Raw genomic sequence first — 11006 nt, 5'->3', positions numbered from 1 at the left:
GTCATTGTTGTTTGGCGGGTCCGGGCTGGGGATTCGAACCCGCCACCTTAGGTGTACATGGCTGGCGCCTTACCCGGTTGAGCTATAGGTGCCGAGCCCCTCTGTGTTATTCTTAACACAAATATTACATTTATGAATGTGTGGGTTACTCCACTCTGGTAAGTTTTCCTTTTAACAAACATTTGTCTTTTAAAGAAATATTTATATAGTTACCCTCTTATTCACCATTTCTGGGGCTCTTTATTCCTTATTATAGATTTTAATTACGATCTTGTGTCATTTCTTTTTAGCATAAAGAACTTCTGTTAGCAGTTTTTTATTTATGTATTTATTTATTTATTTTTGGAGACAGAGTCTTAATCACCCTGGGGGTGAGTGCCATGGCATCATAGCTCACAGCAACCTCAAATTCTTGGGTTCAAGTGATTCTCTTGCCTCAGCCTCCCAAGTAGCTGGGACTACAGGCACCTGCCACAATGCCCAGCTATTTTTAGGGACAGGGGTCTCATTCTTGCTTAGGCTGGTCTTGAACTTCTAAGCTCAAGCAGTCCGCCTGCCTTGGCCTCCCAGAGTACTAGGATTATAGGCTTGAGGCACCTGGTGTGAGCTACTTCTTTCAGTGTTTGCTTATATGAAAATTATGTCTTTTGACAATTCTCCATTGAGTACGATTTACATGAGGTTAGACAAGTTCATGAACTCATCCTAGAAAAAGTGCTACACATCTCCTTGCAGAGTATCACTGTGGTCACCTTTGAGGTCCTCCCCTCGGGGAGCTATGCACCAACGTCAGCACCTAATCCACCCTGCAGAGCAATTTTGGAACTCTGTTTCTGGAATGGTCATCAGAGCTGTTGTCGTATGAGGTCTGACAATTAAGTTTGTGAACTCATCCTAGGAAAAGTGCTGTCTGCCTCATTGCCAAATATCCATATAGTCACCAGATGGCCAATGGGAGAGTAGCTTATTTTCAGAAGAATCTTGCACATTTGTTTTTAGAGAATAACTACTAAGTGTGACTCAGGCAAGTCACTGACAGGATTTTCAAACTCATTTATCTGATTCCTTAGTAATGCGTCTGTGGGATGAGAAATGAAGCATTAAATATTTCACAGTGTAAGGAAGGTGAGTAGAGAAATTTGAGCGATGAGAACTGGAATCTCAGCTCTGACTCTTGTTAGCTGGGTTCCTTGGGTACAACACTGAACATCCCTGAAATTCATAAGGAATGTGAACAATCTTTTTAATGCCATGTGGCTATAAAGATAGCTAAAAGGTACTGAGTGTTAACCATAGCCTACAAACCCACCACCTGTGAGTTTCCCAAAGGAACTGAATGCACGGGGTGGTGACACTGACAAATAAGAACTCAAAGTACCACTTACCTGTTAGCCTTGCAGCCATCACTCTAGTACTTGGTAAAGTAGGTTAGGAAGGCTTGAGGCCTAACTAGGGCTTCTCCTCCCTAGGTCCTAATGTTACTACCAAATGACCATGAAGCCAGAAAAAGGGATATATCCAAGGATCCTAGGACCCCATGGGAAGGAGAGAAGGGAGATAGAGTGACTGAGAGAAGCAGCAAGAGCAAGACAGCCAATTCCTTCCTGACTCAGCTGACTGACTGTATCACACAGTCCCCTGATGCATTAGTAAACATGGCTCCATCAGCTCTGGAACCCAACTGTTATGCCACCAGATCAGCAACAACTCCTTCTAGGGCAGGCACGGGTGTCCCCTTCTAATGTAATTACGGTATGATGTGTGTGCTCGGATGTGTGTATAAAGACAGGCCGAGAGAGCATTTTAAAGAAAACTATAAGAGAACATACCAAGCGATAGTGCTTAACTAAGATTTTAGTATTTTTCAAATTTTCTATAATAAGCCCAAACCGATTACCTTTTAATGGAAAAATATATACAATAAAATGTGGTGTAGGTGGTCCCCAATTTACAAATATCTGACTTAGGTATGACTTGCACTTAGGAATGGGGTTTATCACAGGTAACAGGTAAAAGTCCCTGTTCCAACTTACATATAAATTCAGCTTAAGAACAAACCTACAGAGCCTGTCTCGTTGGTAACCCGTGACTGCCTGAACCTAGAGCTTAGTCTTCTGGTCCAAGAGCAACAGCAAGGGCAGTGTCACATCAGTGTCACATGATGCGTGCCAGAGCAGCAGTGCATCAAAGAGCCACGCAATTGGTAATAGCCAGGGAAGACCTTAACCATGGGCGTGATGGAAACTCTGCCATCTCTACACATTATCTTTACTGATTTGCTGTGGTTTGATGTTGCATGTGGTGGTGCGTGTGACTTTTGTCCCTTCTGCTCAAGCGTCAGGTCCCTGCAGTGAAGACTTTGTTTTCTAGGTCTCTTCTTTATCTCCAATTTGCCACCTGGGAAATCACCTTGCAGCTCAGTTAAGCTGTTAGTCCCATCACCGTGGCCCAGCTATTTGTCCCAGTCAGGCACAGTGCCCTGAGTAGTAATTTGGAGCCAGATAACCAAATCAGGCAGGTTTTCTTTGTCCCTCCAGCTCCTCCTCTCAGAGCCTCTGAGGAACCTCGCGTGGAGAGAGATTTGAGCTCCCTGGAAAAGGAAGGTGATGAGACTAAATCTGAAGTCAAGGTAAAATCCCCTTAATTTCACTGATAGAAATTTTTGACACAAGAGAAGATTGCTGCTGTAATTATCAATAAATCACCAAATTGTGTTCCTCTACTCCGTCCCTCTCATCACTCCCAGAAGATGAAAGCATGCAGTGAGGACTAATGCTCCCTAGAGCTAAAATTTGCGGGGATTTGTTTTTTCTTCCTTTTCTTTCCTCTAATTGCAACTAGAAATGAAAATTGGGCATGTGTATAATTGTTGGTAGATATTGTTTTATTGAAGGAAAAGTTATTTATTCATTTCTATTATCAGACTTCTTATTTACAATTGGTTGGGGCTTGGTGCTTGTAGCTCAGTGAGAGGGTGTCAGCCATATACACCGAAGGTGGCAGGTTGGAGCCCAGCCCAGGCCTGCTAAACAACAATGACAATTGCAACCAAAAACTAGTGGGACATTGTGGCGGGTGCCTGTAGTCTCAGCTACTTGGGAGGCTGAGGCAAGAGAATCCCTTAAGCCCAAGAATTTGAAGTTGCTGTGAGCTGTGACGCTGTGGCACTCTACCGAGGTCGACATAGTGAGACTCTGTCTCAAAAATAAATAAATATATAAATTAAATTAAATTAAATTGGTTGAACACTGTGTGGTTCATGTATAAAGAAAGTTGACAGACTTGCATTGTAATGCTTGAATGGCGGGTGAACTCTGAACCAGCTCTGTGGCTTGTGCCAAGGTGGATTTCTTGGGTTTGATATTACTCTATAATTGTGCAAGATGTTAACACTGGAGGAGGTGGGGGAAAGGGCACATAAGACTTCCCATTTCTTTACAACCTCATGTGACTCTCTTGTAATTATTTCCAAATAAAAGTTTAAAAAAACCCACAGGCTTTGGAATTAGGCAGACCCGTGGTTAAACAACACAACCTCTCTAAACCTTGGTTTCTCCTCTATAAAAATGGAGATAACAACAGTTACCTTCTGAAACTTTTGAGCACCAGATGAAAATGTGAAAATTGCTGAGTACTGTATAATTTTCAAGTGACGCTGTATTTAGAAACCCAATAAAATGAGTTGTAAATTTATGTTGCTGCACAGAAACCCCCAGAGTTCCCCTTCCCCGGCCTCACTGACAGTTAAATATCCAAGCTGCTGAATGGTTCTGAAGCCAGAGGCCTACTGACCATGGGCTCAAATGATGTCAGCTACAGTTTGGATTCATCATCAATTCCTAATGTATCTGAATAGAGGACCTCATAGGAGCTCCACCAACCTTTAAGGAGTTAGGCAGAAAGCAAGTCATAGGCTTTTCTTTCTGGAGGCAGAAACACTGGGTGAACTAGAGTTGCAGCAGACTTTTCCTTGAGAGTGAGAACTGCATTCTTCTGCCAGTTTGTTTAGTTATCCTGTATTCTGGGGAGATTAGGATGTGCTGTTGCTGTTTCTCAATCTCTCATGGTTGGAAGAATCACACTGCCATGTCTTCTTGAGTTAGGAAGCAGTCTGCACCTTCCTACTGTCTTGATGAGCCATTTAAAGAAATCAGTAGCAATTTTTTGAACTGGGTAGACATAATGAAACTTCATCTGACTCGATTCTGATGACATCTGTAGAATCACTGAATAATGGTAACAAGGTTTAATTGTAACCATCTTCAGAAGTAAACAACAAATTATCCTTTTCTGCAACCCAGACTTCTGAGAGAATGTCATCTTTGAAGGTGACAATTGTGTCATGTGCACTGGTGCCCATATTTGGCCCATCTTCAGACAACATATTTATGACCTGTACATTTTTGTTAAGATGCTGTGGAGCCAGGCGTGCTGGCATGTACCTGCAGTCCTAGCTACTTGGGAGGCTGAGACAGGAGGATCACTTGAGGCCAGGAGTTCCAAGTTGTGGCCAGCTTGGGAAATAGAACAAGACCCTGTCCTTTAAAAAATTGTGTGTAAAGATGCCATGGGAATTTTATGTACATAAAGATTCTCATATAAAGGAAGCCAAATCTGAATGATTTATTTCAGTAATTGTGAATAGTAAGTACAAGTGTTATTGTTCCATTTGTTATAAAAATGAAACAGACAATGTAGGAGCAGAGGTGGGGACAGGATCAGAAGCCTCGTGGCTTGGAAAGTGCTGAGTAGAATCCAAGAAGCTCTGACCATCAGACTTTTGGTTTCTTCCTTCTGCCATGCTGTGAATTTTACCCAGACTCCAAGTCCGTCCTAGCAGATGCACCTGCCCCAGGGGCTTAGTATGTGTACAGACAGCACGGGTGCAGTAAAGCAAGCACGGGTGCGTGTTAAAATCATCCTTCTGTGCTCTGGTTGTTTTTCCTTACTGCTGATTCATTTGCATATTCAATGTCGGGCTTTTCCCACAACAGCATGTATGTGGACAGTCCTGGTGGTGGAGGAGGGGGGGTCAGAACAGAGGTTGCTCAGACCTCTGCTTAGAAAGAGCAAGGCTATGAGAAGAAATGTAAGCAGAATCCACAAAGTTATGAGGAACATGAGTAAGGCAGGCAGTGGATTTACGTACAAAATCCCCAAGTCCTAGACTTAGAAATGACTTTAGGACCAATAAATACACTTAATGTTTCACAAGTTGGCTATTATAACCAGGGAAGTCGTTATTCTAAGATATGTAAGAAAACTAATTTAAAAAGGCAGATTAGGAAAAAAGGCTTAGACGCGTGTCCACCTGAACCATGGGGTTTTAAAAAGGGGTACAAGGCTGTTGACTAACATCACTAATAATAACTGGAGCTCGTGTCTGGTGGCCATTGTCCAAGGCAGATGACGTGGGATGGATAGAGCATGTGTGTAACTCTGAGTGGCAGTTCTGACATTCTTCAGCCTCAGGCCTAGAGCTCAGAAGAGGAAATGAAGTCACAGCCAGTATAGTGAAGTGACTCAGAACTTTGTAATAAATGCCACTTCTTCCCCTCAAGAACAGCAGTGAACTCAAACCGTCCATAGTGAGTAGAGTCACTGATACTCACTGACCACACCTAAAATCATGACGGGGTTTGAGCATCGTTAGAGAAGACCTTCCCTCCAGCTGTGCCAGTTCTCAGGAACTTGAGAGGCTAACCAAGGCAGTTGGGACTGTCCCGAGACCACCTGGCAGGGTTGTTGCCATGTGCTCCGCTCACTGACGTCACCGGGAAAGCCCTGCTGGGGAAGAGATTCGCTGTGGTGGTTGGCAGTGGTGATACGGCTGTTTCCTGTTCTTCACGCCACAGGCTGGAAACTGAAAATGAGATTCATGGGAGCTGCTTTCCCCTGGGCTGCTCACATCACACCCTCTCTGAAAGCTGAAAAGAAGACAGAGGCTGACGGTTTCTTTTTCCTAAATGAGGACCCACAGAATAAATGAAGGGCTAATGGTGGTCCTGGGTACCCAGTATCTATCAAAGTCATTTGAAGTAGCAGGAGCCTTTTCAAGCTCCTGGGCTAATAGGCTCCCTGAAAAAAACAAATTATTTTTTGGAAGCAATGCCCAAAAGGGACAGGAGAGGGGAGCGGAGGACTGGTCTCAGGGTGTGTGTACGTGATTTCACTTCCAGGGCGCAATGCCTTGTGAGGAGATAATGTCCCCATTTTTCAGTGGTGCTGGCAAGACTCAGAAATTGAGTGTCCTCAGGGATCACGTAACTAGCAAAAGGGAGAGCTGGGATTTGAACCTAGCAGTTTCCTTATTTATATAACTTAATTTATCCACCTGATTATTTAGTTAATCTACGTGCCTACCATTTTACTTAATCTCTTACGCCCTAAATGCCCTCTTCTGAGAAATGGGAAGCTTCACTCCACAGGAGGCAGATTGCATTAGCAACGTGTGGAAAGCAGCGCGAGCCTGACACGTGGCAAGTTCTTAGCAAATTTTAGTTCATCATTTGATCCCATGCTGATAGACAGAGTGTCTGTCTGAAAGACTCAGAGAAGCTGGAAGAAGGTCAGATTCAAGCCTTAATTTAATTCTCTTAATCTCAAACATGTATGTATATTTTTGCCAAATGATAATGGCTCAGGGGCCACTTACATTTCCTTATCTTCTCACTGCTTTGAGTCCCATAAATTGTCATTTAGTCTTTCTGATTTTTAACAAGAGAGCTATATGGACTGTGAGCACATTTCAAAGTTAGATGTCTAGTCAGCGTCAGAGGTAATAGGAGATTTGGGGACTTCATCAAATCTTTAAAGGAGCCCCCAACCAAGGTTTCCCATGTACCAAGGCTCTGAGCGTCTTACAAATAATGCACATTCTCAGGCTCTGCCCCCAGAGATTCTTATTGTGGAGGTCTAGGGTAGGATCCAGGAATTTGGATTTTTAACTTACACATTTGGTAACAAGAATGCAGATGGGTCACGGCACACCTCTTTCGGGTGGGACACAACGAGAAGAGGGACTTTACCTAATAAACGCAATCAGGGTAACCTAATTTGGACCTTCAGTGAATCCCAGACAATATATGAAATAAAAAATAAAGGATGCAGGTGGGACAAAGACAACACCCTTTGTAATGTCCTAGGAAGCTACGTGTATAGACCACGAGGACTGGGGAGAACTCATTAAGATGGATCTCTCGGGCTAATCACAGAGTTTAAAGTTTAGGGAAGTGAGGTCATGATTATATTGAGCCTTGAGAATGTATTTTCACTGAGGGAGCTGAAGAAGAAAAAAGAATAACATTAAGAATAACATTAAGCTTGCTGTTGGTTTTGATTTTTGACCAATAAAAAAATGATGTGACTAAAATATTTGATGGATCCAATTTGGGCTGCTTATTCAATTTTATTATACACACACACACACACACACACACACATATATGCCATTACTATGGAGTATATGAAAACAATTCAATCATAGGCCTAAAACTCAGGAAGCTTGCAAGGTTCAACATATTTCCAATCATTTGTAATATGAAGCAGTGTGACATACCTACTATAAAGGGAAGATACTATGTTAGGGGGAGGAAGAGAGAGCCGTTTCTTGTAAGAGTATTGGAGTAGCTTTTAAAAGAGATGAAATTTGAATTCCACTTTAAAGAATAAATACAACTTTGAAAAGTAGGCAGAACAGGGAAGGGTGAACAGGAAAGGGTCTAAAGTCTCCAAAGTCTGAAGGGGCATAGGCTGTTCTGGGAAAGTAGATGGAAACAGGTTCCTGAGAGTTTTGTTTGAGGATTGTTGACAGGAGGAGGAGGGCACCTGTGTGTTAGACAGTGAAGAATGGGTTAGGTGAAGCCAGGCAGGCTGACCGGCTGGGGGCAGTTGTCACAGACTAAAGAGACTTCAGAAGTGATAGCTTCCTAGCGGCAGTGGCAAAAAGGGAGATGGGTAGAAATCGTACCCATTGACCCAAATATTCTCCCCAGTGCTTACACACACTAGATACTCAGAGAAAGTTTAATGAATGAAGGAATGGATTGAGGCAGAAAGGCAGGGGAGAGATTTAATAAGGAAGGAAAGGAAAGTATTGAAGATGCCTTTGAGGTTTCCATGTTAGATTCCTCGTGGATGAATTTATTGGTCTAGATAAAGTACTCAGGAGGAATAGCCAGCAGTAAGGGCTGAGTCCAGCTTGGGTTAGTCTCATAGGTCTGTAGCAGCAACCTACACCCTTCCTTTCTGTCAGTGGGTTAATGCTGCCCCCGAGGCTACAGCCCTTTCCATTCCAATGATGTTAGGCAAGTCAACCTGTTGGCCTATGGCCAGATGCAAATTGTGAACTAGTTTAGTAGATTAGGCACCAAATTTGCTGAGCCAAAGATTGGCCTAATGAAATACTTTTCTGGTTTATGATTTTATTTATGAGTTAAAATTTATAGGCATGAAAAGTGTTACAGTGAAGTTTATTCATTGATGTTAAAATCAGATGAAATCAAACAATGTGAGAAGATTCAGGATGTTCAGCAGCTTCTTTTCAATGTCTTTGGCACACTTCCTTGCTTTCCATTTTCTTGGTTTGGGAGTGGAATAAAGGTGCCATACAACATGTCCTCACTCTCTGATACTGCAAATCTTTGTTAAAACAATGTTTATAGGACATTTTCCCCATAAGCAATATTCCAAATAGTGTTTAGAGTATCAGTATGGCCCATAAAAGCCAACTTAGGTAGTAGGAAAACTGAACTATTACGAGCAGTATTAGCTGGAAAATTTAAGATCTTAGATTTTAAAAAAAAAACTATGGGAAAATTTTGAAATAGGCAAAGTTTGCATCTGAGACCTATTCTCTTATTTTTCTCTAATCGTTCCTTTTTCCACAAAGTCTCAGGAACACTTATGCCTAGGGCTGCAGTCTATGAGATGTTCTAAAACCTTCTTCTTCTCCATCCTCCCAGAAGGTCCTCCCAAAGCAGCTGATCCATCAGCACAAGAGGTGGGGAGAAATCCGAAGAAGCTAGTTCCCAGCAATGTTTGCACGATGGACACTTGACACCAGCCCCTTAACTCTCCTGCAAATACTTGTGTTTTTTCAATAAAAGACCAACTATCCAGTTATGCAAAGGAATCTTTAAGTAGCTTTTGCAAACAAAAGAAATGAAAAATAGGAAAAGACAAGGTAGAAAGAGCCAGTGAGAAGGAGCAGAGAGAGCCAACCAGCCAGCTAGCAACGCGCTCCCAGGACAGATTCTCCACGTGGTCTCAACTTCAAAAAGAACTTCAAAAGTTCTTCCTATTCTCCACTTCAGAATTCACTGAGTCACAAAAGAGTAAAGGTCCCCTTTCTGCCCCCACCCCCAGTAGTTCCAGCAGTAGAAAGGGGAAGACGCAGCCACCCATTCCTGAGGCTGGTGTGTTTCACTCTGAGACCGCCCTCCAGACCACCCCGGGCAGAGGCTACAGGTGAATGCCTTTTTTTTTTTTTTTTCTTTTCCTTTCTTTCCCTTCTTTCCCACTATCCTCCCCTATATCTCATTTACTAGAGAAAAACTATGATAATTATTCAGTGATTCTTATCTCTTTATTTCTCATTTTCATAATTAATTGACATGCTTAATTTAATTTACGACACCAAAAAATGCTTCACTTTGAACACGTCGCGATCACTCTTTATACATTAAATGAGGAAGGTGGTACAGGCCCTAATGTCTGTCCTACCTTTTCTATTTCAGAATTAGGTCTAATAATTCCTCTTTTTAAAGAAACCTGATAATATAATAAGTAACACTTTCACCGTAACTCACCAGATACCTTGGCTTTACAAGAGTGGGAACTGAAATTGCTTCCTATGCACTGCTAAAATCATGAAGTAAAGCCATTCAACTTTAAGGCAAAAACTAATTTGGTTTTGTCCAAAGGTTGCTATTTACTGGTCAGGGAAGAAAACATAATTTAAATATGTGATTGAAAATTAGCTATACTTTTCAAAATATAACCTTAACCTTCAAAAAAGATTTATATATTCTTCAGAGAAATGAAAATCGATGTGTTTTTTTTTTTTTTTTGGCTGGGGATGAACCCACCACCCTTGGCATATGGGGCCAGCGCTCTACTCCTTGAGCCACAGGTGCTGCCCAATCAATGTATTTTTTTACAGAACTCCTTCAGGCTAAGAACTTAGTCTATTTTTCAGATTGTGAAAACACCTGTTTCTTTGACACCTAGAGAAGACAGAATGATTCGACTGGGAAAGTTTGTTGAGAAGACCGAAGGTGCTTCCAAGGTGCTATGGGAAAGCCTGTGTGGGGGCCAGGGCTACTTTGAAACTGGAGAGAGGAACTGCGGTGGAAGAGGGTGAGGTTGGGCATAGAGCAGGTTCCCGCCTTCATTGCCACCCTTTAAAAATTTTTTTTAGACCCCGCCCCCTCCTCAGGTGTTCCCTAGGAGCAACTCAAGTCAGGGTGACTTACAGGAAACAGGCAGTTTCCTGCCTTCATTGCCACCCTTTAAAAATTTTTTTTAGATAAAATGACCACAAAGGGAAAGGAGCTGTCCCATGAGGGGTAGTTTCTGAGTTGTTGCCTTTCACCGCACTGGCTGACGCCGCCCCCTCCTCAGGTGTTCCCTAGGGGTAACTCAAGTCAGGGTGACTTACAGGAAACAGGATATGATTTCACATGAAACTATTGTTGTTTTGCTTTTAAAAAGTATTATATTTATAATTCTGGGGAACTTGAAAGAGTTGCATGATTTGAATAAAAGCCTAGCTCTGACTTGAATATGACTTCTTCTTCCTAGAGTGTTCACCAAGTGTGATTTAAAATTTTTGTGAAAGTGCTTTAGCTATCGATGAGCTTCAAAATCAAAATTTTGATTTCAAAATCAAAAACTATAGCTCCTGTCTTGCTATTATATATTATAAGCAGAGGGACACTTCCTAGCTAAATCATACATCTCTCTCATTTTAAACAGAGGGAAATGGATGCACGGGGGTATTGAGT

At 42.1% G+C, this 11006-nt stretch overlaps 1 protein-coding gene across 1 annotated transcript in view; it reads left to right on the top strand.

The window, feature by feature from the left end:
- MCF2L2 (MCF.2 cell line derived transforming sequence-like 2) overlaps window positions 1–11006 on the top strand; it is a 192205-nt gene that overhangs the window by 83590 nt on the left and 97609 nt on the right. The window contains exon 13 of the mRNA XM_012811572.2: window positions 2538–2629. Coding sequence (XP_012667026.2) covers window positions 2538–2629 — 92 coding nt within the window. The remainder of the gene's footprint in view (window positions 1–2537; window positions 2630–11006) is intronic.

Source organism: Otolemur garnettii, unplaced genomic scaffold (genome assembly GCF_000181295.1).
Source record: "Otolemur garnettii isolate 467f Iridium unplaced genomic scaffold, OtoGar3 scaffold00166, whole genome shotgun sequence".
Lineage (NCBI taxonomy): Eukaryota > Metazoa > Chordata > Mammalia > Primates > Galagidae > Otolemur > Otolemur garnettii.
The sequence above is the reverse complement of the archived record's forward strand: the minus strand, read 5'-3'. Positions and strand labels throughout refer to the sequence as shown.